Below are 15,798 nucleotides of genomic sequence, written 5' to 3'. Positions count from 1 at the left end.
GTTTGGGCTGGAAAGGACCTCAAGATCATCCAGTTCCAGCCCCCTGCCATGGGCAGGGTCACCTCACACTAGGCCATGTCACCCAAGGCTCTGTCCAGCCTGGCCTTGAACGCTGCCAGGGATGAAGCATTTACCACTTCTTTGGGTAGCCTGTGCCAGGGCCTCTCCACCCCCACAGGGAAAGAACTTCTTCCTTATCTCCAACCTGAACTTCCCCTGTTTCAGTTTGAACCCATCACCCCTTGGTCCTATCACTACAGTCCCTGATGAAGAGTCCCTCTCCAGCATCCTTGTAGCCCCTTTCAGACACTGGAGGCTGCTCTGAGGTCCATCCTTATGGCCTCCTCTGGACTCGCTCCAACAGCTCCATGTCCTTCCATGAGGACACCAGAACTGCACACAGTGCTCTAAGTGGGGCAGAAGGTTCCACGGAGGGGGCTCCTGCCCTTTCTCACACGTGCTTTGTCCTGCAGGTGGAACAGGAGCAGTTGGACAAGATCTGGCCCAAGCTGCGTGTGCTGGCTCGCTCCTCCCCAACAGATAAGCACACGCTGGTGAAAGGTGAGCTGCTGCCTCCCAGTGTCTCATCCTGCTCTGCACGGGGGCTTTTGCAGCCTGGACCCTGCCCTTGGGGCTTAGTTTCCTCTCAGCTGCTTGTCTCTGTTCCAGGCATCATCGACAGCACCATTGGTGACCAGAGGCAGGTGGTGGCTGTGACCGGGGACGGGACCAACGATGGCCCAGCTCTGAAGAAAGCTGATGTTGGGTTTGCTATGGTACGGATGGGCAGTGGGTTTCCCACTCTCTTTGGGTGCAGAACTAATGGCCCGCTTGGTTATTCTCATATTTCTGGATTAGTGAAACTTGATGTGGAGGTTTGGTTCAATTCTCATTAAATTCATAGCAAAAGATTGATGGGAAGCAATCAGTGGGATGCTGCCTTACGGCTGGGCTCCTCTGTCCCAGCTGCAGGGACCACATCAAGCTAAAGGTGCCCTGGCACTCGCAGGGACCTGCCTGGCCCTGATGGCTGAGCTGTGGGGTCAGTAACTCACCCAGTAAGTCACCATGACATGGTTGATCCCTGCAGTTCATCCTGGTTCATCCCTGCAGTTCATCCTCGTTGATCCCTGCAGTTCATCCTGGTTGATCCCTGCAGTTCTTCACCCAGGCTCCTCATGTGCAAGAGCAGCCCTGCCATGGGGCCAGGCACTGGGCTTTGCTGGGGGCAAAGTACTGGACCTCCAGAGAATCGGGAGCAGAGGGGACATGGGGCAGCTCTGTCCAGCTGCATCTGAAGCTCACACCCTGCAGCAGCAGCTTGGGTGTCCCTGTCTGAGACAGAACAGGCTCCTTATGAGCCGCAGTGCATTCAATCACTGCAAAGCGAGCGCCTCTGTGTGCCAGCGGGGAGAAAAGCAGCGAGCTCAGCTCCCGCAGAACAAACGTGGCCAGTGTGGGGCTGAAAAGCAGCCCTGACCCAGAGCCCATGTCTGTTCTTGAAGGCTTCACTGCTACAGAGCCTCTGCACGCCCGGGTGCTGTGGTAGAACTCACTGTCAAACACAGGATGGGCTCGGGCTCTGGTGGATTTCTCTCTTGGGAAGAAGCGGAGCCAGGCAGATGCCAAGCATGGAGCTTGCTCCATGACTCACTGTGTTGCTTTCTCCCTGCTCCTCAAGGGCATCGCAGGCACGGACGTGGCGAAGGAGGCTTCGGACATCATCCTGACGGATGACAACTTCACCAGCATCGTCAAGGCGGTGATGTGGGGCCGCAATGTCTACGACAGCATCTCCAAGTTCTTGCAGTTCCAGCTGACTGTGAACGTGGTGGCCGTTATCGTGGCCTTCACGGGGGCCTGCATCACGCAGGTAAGGGGGTGCTGGGCTTGGTGGGAGGAGAGTGGAGGCTCCTGCAACACAAGGAGGGGGAAGAGGGTGGTTTTGGTGGTGTGATGTGTTCTTCCCCCCTCTCTCTGCAGGACTCGCCCCTGAAGGCTGTCCAGATGCTGTGGGTGAACCTGATCATGGACACCTTTGCGTCCTTAGCCCTGGCCACTGAGCCTCCATGTGAGTCCCTGCTGCTGCGCAAGCCCTATGGCCGCAACAAGCCGCTCATCTCCCGCACCATGATGAAGAACATCCTGGGGCACGCCGTGTACCAGCTCGCCATCATCTTCACACTGCTCTTTGCAGGTGAGCTTTGAGACCCCAGCAAACAGGATGATGGTGAGAAAGGGGCAGAAGTCCCAGCCCTGCGTCCCTTGTTCTTCGTTGTCACTCAGTGAACTTGTGTTGGCCAGGACAGAGCTTATTTAATCATAGAACCATGGAATGGTTTGAGCTGGAAGGGAGCTTAAAGCTCATCCAGCCCCAATCCCCTGCCACAGGCAGGGACCCCTTCCACTGGAGCAGCTTGCTCCAAGCCCCTGCGTCCAACCTGGCCTTGAGCACTGCCAGGGATGGGGCAGCCACAGCTTCTCTGGGCACCCTGTGCCAGCGCCTCAGCACCCTTCCAGGGAAGAGCTTCTGCCTAAGAGCTCATCTCAGTCTCCCCTCAGGCAGGTTCAAGCCATTCCCCTTGGCCTGTCCCTACAGGCCCTTGTCTAAAGCTCCTCTCGAGGTTTTTTGTAGCCCCTTTAGGTACTAAAAGATTTAATAATAACAGATGGGAAGCGGGAGGGTAATAAGGAAGAGGGGTTTTAGTTCTAGAGCCAGGGAAGCAGCTTTTCAACATCTTTAAGCATTCATTGGAGCTAGCACGTGGGGACTCCAACAGTCAAGGGATCGTCAGCAAGAGCCCGGGATCCTAATTCAACCTCCCGCAGTGCGAAGCAGAAGTGAGGAGCCAGGTTCTCACTTTCTCTCTTCCCTGTCCTTCCCCATCCCCTCCCTAATCCCATTTCTCTGCTTAGGGGAGAGGTTTTTTGACATCGACAGTGGCCGCAATGCCCCGCTGCACTCCCCACCCACCGAGCACTACACCATCGTCTTCAACACCTTTGTCATGATGCAGTTGTTCAATGAGATCAACGCCCGCAAGATCCACGGCGAGAGGAACGTCTTCGAGTCCATTTACCGCAACCCCATCTTCTGCTCTGTGGTGCTGGGCACGTTTGCAGCTCAGGTGAAGCTTTGGGAATGAATGGTGGGGCTGGGAAGGGACCATGCCGCAGGAGGACCGGTGTCTGCTGCAGTCACTGCCCTCAGCTCTGTTCTGGCCCTTTTATTCTGCTCCAGCAGCTTTCTTGGTGACACAAAGCCTGGTTATTGGGGTCTGGAGTGTGTTGGGAGGTGCCAGGGCCGGTCAGTGCGTCTCTGGTGTCCTGTGGAGTTAATAGCATAGGTCATAGATCATTGAGTGGTTTTGAAGTTCATCCAGTTCCTACCCCTGCCATTGGCAGGGGTGGCTCACACATGTTGCCCAAGGCTTTGTCCAACCTGGCCTTGAACACTGTCAGGGATGGAGCAGTCACCACTTCTTTGGGCACCCTGTGCCAGCGCCTCAGCACCCTCACAGCAAAGAGCTTCTTCCTTATCTCCAAACTGAACTTCCCTGTTACAGTTTAAACCCATCACCCTTGTCCTGTTTCAGGTCCTTGGCTCCTCTTGTGATCCGTGGCAGGAGGGAAGAGATGTATGGCCTTTAGGGGACCTGATGGTCCCGTGGCTGCACTGTGCAGCCCCTGCAGCTCTGCAGTGTGTGACTTGTTCTCTCCTGTGCTGTAGATCCTCATTGTGGAGTTTGGGGGGAAGCCGTTCAGCTGCTCCGGGCTCACCCTCAGCCAATGGTTCTGGTGTATTTTTATCGGAGTGGGAGAGCTCCTCTGGGGCCAGGTAAGAGCCAGCCTGAAGAACACACCATGTGCTTGCAGCCCAGCCTGCCTTCCCCTCCTCATCCTCCCTGGTGTTTATTCAAGGCAGCTTTGCAAGGGGTGGATGCTCCATCCCAACTCCATCCCAGCAGTGAGGAGGGGAGGTTGTTCCTCTGCTCCTTCTTCCCACCCTGCTTCCAAGCAGTGGTACCCGAGTGTCCCAGCCAAGTCCTGGCAGTTCGTTGCTTGCCTTTGGTGGTGGGCTCCACGCTGTCCCAGCCTGCAAGCTAAGGAGCTGCTCTCTCCCTGCCTCTTCGCAGCTCATCTGCACTGTCCCAACCAGCCACCTGAAGTTCCTGAAGGAAGCTGGGCATGGCATCACCAAGGAGGAGATCCCAGAGGAGGAGCTGCCTGAAGACGTGGATGAGATCGACCACGCTGAGATGGAGCTGCGGCGCGGGCAGATCCTGTGGTTCAGGGGTCTCAATAGGATACAGACACAGGTACTGTGGGGCAGTGGGGATGGGGGGGGGGTCTTCCTTCTCTCTTTCCTTCTTTCTCTTCAGGGGCTCTGCCTGGAAAGAGGCTGCTGCTCAGAGGATGCCATCACCTCCTGGGCTAGACTTCTCCCACCACCCGTGCCTTTCTGGTTGGGGAAGCAGGACAGCCTGGGTTTGGGCCAGGGGAGGCACAAGCCTGTTCCCCTGTGGAACACAGTGTCCTGCAGCCTGAGGCTGGATGTGCTGCTGACGGGCACCTCATGCAGCACAGGAGGGTGCTCAGAAGCTGTGGGGTCAGGGCATAGAGCCTCCAGGGCTCTTGGAGTTGTCAGCTCTGAAGCTGCTCCTGGTCACTGTGGGGATGCTGCTCCCAATGGGGAATGTGCCCAAGAGGAATCTGCCTGCATGAGACCCTCGCTGGTCTCACTCCTCTGCTGTCCTTCCTGACAGCTCTTTGGCCAAGGGCTCTTGCCACCCCTCCCTGCCAGTCTGCAGTCTCCTGGCCTGGAGCTCTTGGCCCCACAGCACAGAAAGGGAGGAGAATCAATCTGTTAATGTGGTTTTCTACATCAGCTCTTTCTCCCTGACTCAGTTTTTCCTGAAAGGGTGTTTTTTTTTTAACCCTGGAATGCTGCTGGGCAGGGCAGGGAGAGCTCCCTGCAGTGGATCACTGTCTCTTGTCTTTCCTCGACACCAGGGCAGAGCTGCCCCATGGAGGAAAGCTGTAGGTCCCCCATGTCCACTGGCACGCAGGGCTGCTGTGAACCTTCTGTTCATCCTCTGCCCCTCCAACAGATGGAGGTCACCAAAGTGGCCCAGACATGGAGCAAGCACAGCAGCCGTTTTGTGCTGTGTTAACTTTGCTTCTCTGTGAGCTCTTGCCTTGATGCTTTCATGGTGAGGGTCAGCCTCGATTTCCTGCCCATTGTGAGGGGCAGATGGGCTTTTCTGCAGCCCAGGGCAGTGCATGGGGCTGAGCTGACAGCTCTGTGTGGCTCATTCACATGAGAGCTGTGCTGGGAGCACTGGTCTGCTTTGGAAGGGTCCAGTTACATATGAACAGCCGCAGTACCAGTGGCCACGTGTGACGCTGAGGCTGAGCCTCACAGGTATCTCCCTCAGCCGTGATGGACCTGGGCTGAAATGAGCTCTTGCAATATGAAGAACGTTCCTGGATGCTGGCATGTCCTGGAGCCTCTTTAGCAGCTCCTTCCTCTGCCATGGAGCAGAGCAGCAAGCAGGTCAACCCAAGCATCCTGGGGCTTCTGTCCTGACTCGGAGCATGTTGGAGGAGAGCACAGGGCTCTTCCCTGCAGGACTCCTGTGCACTCAGGAAGAGAGGTCTCTCTGTGGAGGGGGATCAGCCTGGAGGAGTGAAGCAGTGTGTAAAACACCCCCAGGGTGAGCTCGTGGGGCTGGAGGAGGTGTCCCTCCCTAAGGAGCTGTGCAGCCGAGGCTGTGCTCTGGTCAGGATGGGGCTGGAAGCCACAGTGGTACCTGGATGCTGCTGGGTTCCTCTGGCCTTTGTGCGCAGTGACAGAGCAACTGTGGCTCATCCACTGAGGGTGCTTCCTTGCTGCATCCCTGCGAGTCCTGTGCAGAGTGTGAGCCTGGGGGAGAGGCTGGAACATCTCCCAGCATAGCCGGCTGCCATGGAGCATCGTGTGTCCCAGGATTCAGCCCCCCCCGCGCATCCCATGGGGCTGAGGGCCCAGAAACCCTTTCCCAGTGCAGTTTTCCGGACCACCGGCTGCCAGCTCGCACCTCTGCCCATCCTCTCTTTCTCTGCTCCTCCTGCAGATTGTCAGGATAACCCAAGGTGTTTCCTCTGTCGCTCCCTCCCACCACAGTCTCCTTCTTGGTGGTGGGATAAACCCTGTCCCTGTGAGCGTGGCACCTCTCCTCTGCTCCCAGAAATGCCAGCCACAAACCCGGTGTGGGTTTATGGGAGTGCGGGGTGGGGGGCTCCCTCCTCCCCACCTCTCCATCCTCCTTCTTCCTTCCTGTCCCTGTGTGTCTGCCCAACCTCCCTGCTCCCTTCCATCCCCATCCCCTCTCCCTGTCTCTGGCCGGGGCGACGCTATCTCACTCTCTGGTTCTTTGCAGATGGACGTAGTTTACACATTCCAGACCGGCGCCTCCTCTTTGCAGGGAGCCCTCAGGAGACAGCCTTCCATCGTGAGCCAGCACCACGATGTAAAAAATGTTTCTAGCCCAACCCATGTAGCTCTTTCCTCCGTCAATTCCACTCCCACCACTTCTGCTGTTGCTGCTGCTGCTGCATCTCCTCCTGCGGGCAGTGAGTGATAGTCTATTACAATGCATGACTTCTAATAACCACAGAGAGCACCTGCACCAACCTAACCCAGCCTGTTCTTTCTCCCTCTAAACCTTGACTCACACTCATTTCCCAAATGAAGGATGGGGCGGGAGAGCATTTTGAAAAAGGAATAGTTTTTGTGCAGTTGCATCTTTAACCCTGGTCCTTTCCCCCCACCCCATCCCTTGTTGCTTCCTCCAGTTTTACCTCTTCTCCTCCTTTGCAGGACTGACGTTTGAGTCCACCCTCCTGAGGGGTGCCAAAATTGGTGGTTCTAGTTCAGAGAACCTTTGTGTTCACGAGCAACTAAAAAGCATTGCTGTGAAAAGGGCACACTGCACCCAAAAGGTGTCACTGCCTTCTCATGCGGCTCTGCCCAGCCCTGGGATGCCCCAGGAGGGCAGGGATGGGCAGAGACGCTGCTTTACCAAAGCTGTTTGGAGGCAGAGTGGCCACTCGGACCTTCCCACAGCGGTCAGTGTGCTACTGGGATGGGCTGAGCTGTGGTAAGGGGCTGCCTGTGTGCTCCCTGCCTCTTGCATGGCTGTGAGAAGGGCCGTTTGCTCCTCAGTTGGGAGAGCAGCCGGTTACCGCGGCTCAGCCGGCCCATGGTGATGCATCCGAGCTGGCCGGAGCCTTGCAGTTCAACCTGCTGTTTCAGAGCTGGCTTGTAAGCAAGCAGCATCCCCATCCTGCCTGTGAGCTTGCATGCTGTGTGAGATGGGGCTGAGTGAGCCCTGGTGCTCGGCGGGGACAGCACCGGGCTCCACCGGTGCCCAGCTTGTTCTGCACACACTGAGAACCAGCGTGTGCAGACCAGACACACACGACTCTCTGCATGCAAATGGAGATGGAAAACGTGGCCCTGCTGAACACCAGTGGGAAAGCTGGAGCCTGGATCTAGCTGTGGGCTTCCAGTCCAACGAAAAGCCCTCTCTGGTGCAGTGCCCCTCTCCATGTTCATTGTGATCTGTATATATGGGCTTGTGAGCACATGAGCGTGGATTCTCTCTGCAGGGCTGTGCCAGGCTGGCCGTAGGTAGTGTTTCTTTCCTGGATAATTGGCTTTTTTTATTGCACAGTCATTTTCTGTGTTCTCCTCTTATTGAAGAAAGACCCTTGGTGACTTTTGGAATAGCTTTCAGTCTCCACTGTTTATGCACTGTGGGAGAGAAGAGAGAATTCCTGATCATTTTGTTTTCTCTCTATTTAGCTGATGCTGATGCTTGAAGTTGATTCTGTTTAACCCCAGTGTTTCTGAAGCAGCGCAGCTGCCTTCTGTTCCTGACTGCATCCGTGCACCACCGAGACTTCCTAATGGGAAGAAAACCTGCTTAGAGAGGGGTCTCAGGGTAGTGGGCTTGGGTGGGTGAGACCAAACCATGGGTTTTTTGCAGTCTGTGAATGAATGTTCTCCCTGATATGAAGCAAGGGGCTAGATAACTTGGACAGCTTGTGCCTTCCCAGGCAGCAAACAGCTTGATGAGAAGCTAACCCAGGTTGCTAAGTCTTCCCTCTGTTTCCTGCCTAGACTCCTCTCTATTTCCCTCTGCTGCTTCCCTCTCCTCTCTCTCTCAAAGCTCCACTTCCCTCCATACACATTAACAGTGTCCCTCTGCCTTCCACTGCATTTCTGAGGGATGTGTCCCTCTGGAGTGCTGGAGAAGGAATCTCAGGAATGACCCTCAGGAGATGGTTTGCAGGGCTGAGCTGGTCTCCCATGGGGGTTTTGCCCTGCTTTGAGGGAGCTGGGCAAAGCAAGTCAGGGTCAGTGGTGGAGCTGCTGCTGGCTTCCCACAGAAGATGTCATTCCCATCTCCATGTGAGCAGTGGGATTTGCCCAGCACGTTGTGGTGCTGCAGCGCTGGTGTGAAATGAGAAGGATGGAGGCTGTGCAGGTTGTGGGTGGAAAGGAGGGAGGTGGGATGTTGGCTCGGTGGGGAGGATTTTGGTTTTGGTTTTGCTCTTTCAGAAGGCAGTTCCTTACTGTTGGGTTCCTTTGACAAGGGAACAGCTGAATTAATTTCACAGCAGTTGCTGACAGAGGTGGTTAAATCAAAGTAAGAAAAGCTTGAGGAAAGCTGTGGCTGAAGTTTATTGGTAGAGCAGTGATGAAGTTTATTGAAGGCAGGGATGGGGTCTGGACTCACCAGTGCTTGAGGCGGTGGGGTAGGAAGAGCTTCTGTGAAGCTACTCCTGACTCTAAGCTTGTACCAGGCTGCCCAATTCAGTTGGGCTCTCTTGGTTGTGGTTGGTTCAGTTGAGTTTGCACACTGCATTGTAGGGGCAGGGGCTTTTATGAGTGCTTGCAGTTGCTGTTGTTAAGGTGTGGATGATGCGACAGGTTCTTGGTTGAAGGTGGCCTGCTTGGTGGTCTCCTTTGTGCTGTGCATTCACACTAAACACTGAATTTATCCAGGATCTGACTGTGCGGGTTAGTGCAGCAAACACAGCTCTGGATCTCTGTTCCCAGCTACATAAACCTTCACTTTTGCAGGCCAGCTGGTGCTCCAGCATCCCAGGGGGTACCTGGCCCACACTCATCTCCTCATGAGTGCCTGTCATCCAGCTCATGTGTGTGTGTGCAGCTCCATTGGTGTGTGCAGAGCTGGTGTGTTTGTTTCCAGCTGGGATGTGCTGAGCCTGTGCCTGGGGGTTCCATGTTGCTGCCCCAGGTAGGGCAGCACCATCTCTGAGCCAGATGGAGAATGGATTCAGCCCTCCCGAGAGGGGAGCCCTGGAGCATCTCCCAGGTAAAACCTCCAGGGATCCAGGCATGAGACTCTTCTTTGGGTTACCTCTCTGGTCTGGTTTTGTCAATGCTGTTTGTGCTGATACCAAAGATCTCCAGGAGGCTCTCTCGCTGGCTGTGCTGGTTGATGACTTCCCTCCTATCCTGCCTGTGTACCAGACCGAGGTGGACATTAACCCAGCTCATCTCACCAGGAAGAAGGGTGTCATCTCTGTTCACCCAGCAGATCTGCAGCCCATTCACAAAGAAGTAGCAGAACAAACATCTTCATTTGCCTCATCAGCTTGCAAGGGGATATCTGAATCAGTCTCCCTCCAGCAGCTCTGCACTCCTTGGGCAGTGGCTGGGTGATGGGGAGGTTCTCAAGATGTAGCTTAGGGATGCTGCGGAGGAGCACACCTCTTGTGGGATGTGTGATCTCCTCCTTTTTGTGCCCCAGCTTCAGTCCCCAGGGATGCCACGCAGGGAAAATGGTGGGGACTGGGTTCCTTGAGTGTTGAGAGCAGATGAAGGTAGCTCCTGCTGCTTCCACGGGGCAGGAGATAGAGAAGGATGACTGACACTGCTACTGCACCTGCTGTGCCCAGTGATGCTGAACAAAGTCTCCCAGTGTTCTGGAGGCATTTCCTTCCCAGAGGAGAAGTGGAGCAGATCTCCTAGTCCCAGATGACCTCTGCTTAACAGAGTAAAGACTTCTCTTGCTGTCATAAGACACATGAGAGCTTGTGCAGGATGCTTCGTGCTTGCTGACAATGTTGTCAGTAGCTTCCTCCTCTAGAAAGGCAGGAGATGTCCCAGTTGTTCCCTTGGGAGACCCTGAGCTGCTCGGTTTGTTAGCTCTGCTTCAGAACCCCACATACTGCATCGCTCTCCTGCAGTTGATGCCTTCTGACATCTTCTGGAGTGATTATAGCCCCAGTTCACCCAGGACAGCTGGAGCTCTGCTGCACTTGGGAAGCACAGGTCATTGGCTCATGCATGCCGGTGGCTGCACTGGGGCAGAGAGTTCTGCTGCAGCCCCAGTGCAGCCACCTCCTGCCCCTCTGTTCACTGGGTCTGATGCTTGTCGCCCATCCATCCAAACTGTGACTTGGCTGCAAGGGAGGGTGAGAGCTGGAGGCCCCAAGGCTGGATTTCCAGAGGAAATGGAGGCATCAGTGAATCTGCCACTTGCTTGTTTCCAGACCTCTCCCTTCCAGTGCTATGGAGGTAGCAGAGCCATACCCCGGTTGTCCAAACCGGGCTCTGGGTCTGCTTGGAACACATTGAGTCTGGTTTGCGGCAGGGCTGGCAGCCTGTGGATGTGTGGCCAGGCTTTGTAGCAGAGTTTGAGATTGTTTTTCATGCAGAGCATCCAAAAGAACAACGGCCTTTGGAAACTGCTGGATCTTCTTCAGCACGTAGGGAAGGATCCAGAGCTCCGGCCCAGGATCCAGGTGGCAGCCGTGTGGGCAGACTCGCACAGATCTGGCTTCCTTCTTGCATGTTTAGCTGGGTCCAGTTTTAGTGCTCATGGCATCCACTTGGACCTGCTGCTTCACATGGGCTTGAAAAGTTTGTGACACCTTTTTGAAGCCCATTCCTTTCTATAGGTCTAAACCCAAACTAGAACACACACACACACGGCTCCCACAGTAGTTTTTTTTTTGCTGTTTGTCTAACCCACCTCTTTTTTGAGTCGTAGTTCCACTTGTCCTCGTTTGTACACACAGATACGCGTGCGCACCCATAATGACAACTAATGCATTTTGGCTTCTGTTCATTGGAAGTGATCTGGGGGTTGGCTGTGGGTTTTGAGTTGTTTTGTGTCTTTTCTTGCAGCTTCTGAAGTCGCCCCATACTCGGTTGATTCCCCATCACACACCTAGTGCCTGAGTCTGATCCATGTTGGCCCTCCTAGTTCACCATAGATGTTTCATTTCGACTTAGCTGTCTGCTCAGTGGTGGTTCTTGTTGTTGTTGTTGTTGTGCTTTTTGTTTTCTTGTGTCTTTATGAGTTATTTTGCCTTTCTCCTGGGAGCTCTGGCCCCTCATAGCAGGTACTAACCCCTCTTCTGTTTATCCCCCATGCTCCTCGCCTCCGGCAGATCAAAGTGGTGAATGCGTTCCGTAGCTCCTTGTACGAAGGCCTCGAGAAACCCGAATCCAGAAGCTCCATCCATAACTTCATGACTCACCCAGAGTTCATCCTGGAGGAAGACGAGCCTCGAACACCATTCCTTGATGGCGCTGAAGACGACCCTGAGACTGACGGACTCAAAAAGCGAGGTGGGGGTATCCTGGGTGGATCTACACCCCTCAACAGAAATAACAATGCAGTGGACAGCGATCAAGCTGAGCTCACCGTCCCGGAGCCCGAAAGCCCCTTACACAGCTTGGAGACATCAGTTTGACCTTAGAACTTTGAACCCCCTCTCCTCCTCCACCTTCGCCCCTCGCCCTGTGTGACACCGGCACCAGTAACTGATCACACACTGCGGTCACTTCGTGTCAAACTGCTCATACGTATATCATTTTGGTGTTTCATTTTGGGGGGGTTTTGTTCTGATTTGGGGCTTTTTTTGTTGTTGTTGTTTCCTTTTTTTTTTTTTTTTTTTTTTTACCATTATTTAGCAGTGGGAACCAGAGTACCACGATGCTGGGTATTGGGAGAGAGGCGAAGCCAAACTTGTGCATCTCCATCCCTCATTTTCAGTGGTACTCGCCCAAGTGAAGCAGCCAGGTTATTTCCTCTCCAAGAGTTGGGCTCCATGTGTCTGTTGTTGGGGGGCGGGGGGGTTGTTCACGTTGCAAAATGCATGTTCAAAGGAAGTTCAAGTTCTTGTAGTCTTACACGCACGTGCTCAGCCTCAGGGCTGGCAGCATTTGTGACTTTGATTTTTATTTCTTCTTTTAGGGTTTTTTTTTTTTTTTTCTCCACTTGTGGTTTTTAGGGTTTTCTTCTAATGCTGGGGTTTGTTCTTTGCTTGTGGGATTTGCCCCCAAGAACTCCACAGTGGGAAGTGGGGGAGAAATGACAAATAAATGAAAAACCAACCCAGCCAGGGGAAGGTGTTTACTTACAGGTTTGACAGATACAGGGATGTATACACCAGTCTTCCACCTTGAAAATGGTACCTAGCCTTTGCAGTTCCTCCTCCATGTGTGTGAGCCTACACTCCTCTCTCTGTTTCCAAAGCAGTCATTGGTAGATAAGGAATGAAGGTGACTTGGCTGTAACCGTGCTGGATGTAAAAGCTTCTGGTTTCTCTACAAAGCAAGGTGGAGGTGAACTGGCAGTGGAAGGATGGTGAAGAAAAAGCCCATGGTTGTGAGAAGGGCTCCTTCCTGGGGAGTCTTAGAGATTCACCTCTTCTGCTTTTGAAGAGCTGTGAAGGGGAGAGCCTTGCAAAGGTTGAACAGCTCCTGCCAGCAAGAGCAAAGGAACTTCTGCCCATTCTGGTATGTCTGTGCTGTTGGGTTAAATAATCCTTTTGCCTTGGAGTACAAGCTCTGGTTAACTGCCAAGGAACCCCAGAGGATGCTCCAGCCATGCCCACCAGCTCTGTGTATTGCTGCCCAAGCATTAGCAGGCTGAGTGGAGAACAAGCATCAGGTTATTGACCCTCCAGTGGGTCAACCTCTCGATTGTGGAAGGGGGTAAGTCAGGTTCAGACTTTAGGCAGTGGAAGGGGAGGAGGCTCTAGCACCCATGGCAGGACCCTTGATTTGCCCAAGGTGCAGGTTGGTTGGTTGGCTGCAGGTCTTCCAGCGAAGGTGCTGCATGGAGGCTTTGCCTTGCTTCCTACTTTCTTGAAGGTCATCTCTTCACCCTGCATCCTGCCTCACCTTGGTCTCTTGTAACTATTTGGCAGGAGTCCTGTTTTAGTGGACCAGAGGCCCTCAGTGTCCTCTGAACATGACCCTCTTGTGAAGCCATGGGACTGAGTAAGAGGCAGCAGTTTGCTTTGCTTGGGTTTAGTTTCTTCCCCTTGCTGGTGCACCCCTGGTTACTGGCCCCAAGCAGGCAGGGCTGGAGGAAGCTCTGCTGCCTTCTCTCCTTCATCCTGCTTGGCTTGGTTGGAAGCAGAGAGAATGTGGTTGTAACTGGCTGTACAACATCATTGTGTTTGCCTAGCCTCCATCCCTGGAAGCAGAGAGCTTTGAGCGAGAGGGGGGTTGGCTGGTTTCTTCTTTCCTTTCCGTTCTTGAACGCACAGCAGAATCTCCCGTGCCTTCTCCAAGCACTGCCTGCAGCACCACCTGCCACGCGAGGGCCCAGTACTTTGCCAAGAAATAAGTGTTCCTTAACCACCAACACAAACCAAGTGTCTTTGTTTTGTTGCCAGCCCAGCACCGACTCGTCCCTTCCTTGGGGTGGGAGGAGGGAAGGACGAGCTCACCCCATTCCTGCCCAGAGGAAAGGTCCTTCTCCCAGGTGTTCCGCCTCGGTGCTGGCAAAGGGGGTGAAGGCTGGGCTCTACACTGCCAACAGCAAGAAGAAATTGCCACCACTGCCCATATCAATTGCAAATTCAATGTCAAGCCCCCTGCCCTCCCTGTTCCTTCCATACACGAGCTGAGACCTACCCTGGGCAGGGCAGGGGGGGTTACTCACAAGTGGTGACAGGAGAGCCAAAAGGGGTGGTTGTGGGGTTTGGGGCTGTACTAAAGGTGACATTGCTTCAAAGATCACTTTTTTTCTATGTTAAATATATGAGAAAAAAGAAAAAAAAAAGTGAAAATAATGGTGTTCTTACACAGAAATATTTATTAAATACTTGGGAGGGGGAATGCACCGATTTTCTTTCTTTTGATATTTTTTTTAATACCTCAGACCTGTTGCAAAGACTTAAACCGACAAGAAAAAGCCAACTTTGGAGGCTCTCAAAGTCACTGGTTGCCACAAGGGTCTGGTTGTTCCTGAGTTGATCTATTTTTGTTGTTCTAGTTTACACGTTAGGAAGGGGGGGGGGAGAGAAAGAATAATTCTATATAAATATTATGCAAAAAAAAAAAACCAACAAAAATATAAAAAATATAGTTTTCTTTAGCTCAGAAACGGATATTTTTACGTCAGCCATATGTATTTTGTTTAAAAGACAAAAATCTAACTAAGCCTTGAGTCGCGTGGCTGTGTGACAGCAGTTCACAGGCGGATGCCAGTCAGCTTCCTTTTCTCCAAGCAGCCATCTTTATACTAGATGTTAGTTGGATGACAGAAATGGGGTTTTTATATATATATATATAAATTATGTTGGTATGGCTGGTTGCTTAAAGTATCAACTTTTATTGTGCATACATCCTTCTTTTGTTTTTTTCCCTGTAAAGTATGTTTTCTATTTAGTTTCTGTGATATACTGGCAGCAGATTGGGTTAAGTTATTGAGGATGTTACAAAAGAGTTGGGGGAGATTGGTGCTCTACGTTGAAAGGCATGGTCAAGCAGCATGAACTTGTGGGGACTCTCTGCAACATGCCTTGAAAAGGGGGAAGTATATATATATATATATATTATTATTTTCTGCTTTGTTTGAACTGCCACGAGTGTGCACAGGGGGAGAGTGCCATGCCCAACAGGAACCGAAGTCATACCCTGTGCTCCGTGTTAACTTGCCTTGGAATGCTTTGTTATTAAAACACTCTGAACATACGTTTGCATCCAGTTCTTAATAACAGTAGGGTTGCTGGTGGTGGTGGTGGTGGTTTTAATGTGAAATAAATTGGCAGATTGGTACCAAAGACATTACACCATGTCCTGTGTGCGTTGCTGAACCAGCATTTTTAGGCATTTGCATTCTGCGGTGAGGTTTCCTTTGATTCGCACAGGGGTTTTACTTCATTTTCAAAGGTTTTTGTGCAATAAGCTTGGAGGAAAATTTTGAAACAATCTCAAGAAGGAAAAAAACTAAACCAACTTTTAGCATGGGCAGCCTCTGGCTTTCCCCAGTCACGGAGTAGCCATCCTGTAGTGTTCAGCCCCTTCAGAAATGCTTCTTGGGGGTGACACGACATTGGGGTGACACGACATTGGGGTGAAGGAAAAGCCCCATCCCAGCTCCAGGGATGCTGTTGCCCTCCTATGGGGACCAAGCACCTCAAAGAAGAGTCCCTGCAAGCTTTGTACCTCTTGGCGCAGGACAGATGTACCTGTCTGCCATCGCTTCTAGCTGCTTGGTCCAGCTCCTTCAAGTTTATCAACCCATGGAGCACGCAACCCATAAACCATCCTCCTGCATCCCAGCTCTTCCCAATGGGGCTCGGTGATGTGGGGGGACCACTCTCCTACCTGCAGGGCAATGCCTGGCTGTTCCTCTCCAGCATCTCTCTGTTACCCTGCCACCAAGCCGGGCTGCTCTCTGGCTCTGCCTCTGTTATCCTCCTGCTCAACAAACAGAATGGAGTTTTCCTTCAGCAAAGCCCATGGCTAAA

At 53.0% G+C, this 15,798-nt stretch overlaps 1 protein-coding gene across 7 annotated transcripts in view; it reads left to right on the top strand.

The window, feature by feature from the left end:
• ATP2B4 (ATPase plasma membrane Ca2+ transporting 4) overlaps nt 1-15,019 on the top strand; it is a 44,232-nt gene extending 29,213 nt beyond the window's left edge. For 3 of the 7 annotated variants that reach the window (XM_065698793.1, XM_065698791.1, XM_065698792.1), the window contains exons 14-22: nt 474-561; nt 670-776; nt 1,682-1,873; nt 1,984-2,197; nt 2,917-3,128; nt 3,731-3,838; nt 4,137-4,319; nt 6,423-6,615; nt 6,863-9,218. In XM_065698793.1, coding sequence (XP_065554865.1) covers nt 474-561; nt 670-776; nt 1,682-1,873; nt 1,984-2,197; nt 2,917-3,128; nt 3,731-3,838; nt 4,137-4,319; nt 6,423-6,615; nt 6,863-7,146 — 1,581 coding nt within the window. In that variant the 3' untranslated portion in view covers nt 7,147-9,218. Of the gene's footprint in view, nt 1-473; nt 562-669; nt 777-1,681; nt 1,874-1,983; nt 2,198-2,916; nt 3,129-3,730; nt 3,839-4,136; nt 4,320-6,422; nt 6,616-6,862; nt 9,219-11,475 lie in introns of those variants that run through there. The other 4 variants (XM_065698794.1, XM_065698796.1, XM_065698797.1 and 1 more) reach the window with 4 other exon arrangements.
• Nucleotides 15,020-15,798: the final 779 nt, after the last annotated feature.

The sequence above is a fragment of the Lathamus discolor genome, chromosome 19 (assembly GCF_037157495.1).
Source record: "Lathamus discolor isolate bLatDis1 chromosome 19, bLatDis1.hap1, whole genome shotgun sequence".
NCBI lineage: Eukaryota > Metazoa > Chordata > Aves > Psittaciformes > Psittacidae > Lathamus > Lathamus discolor.
The sequence above is the reverse complement of the archived record's forward strand: the minus strand, read 5'-3'. Positions and strand labels throughout refer to the sequence as shown.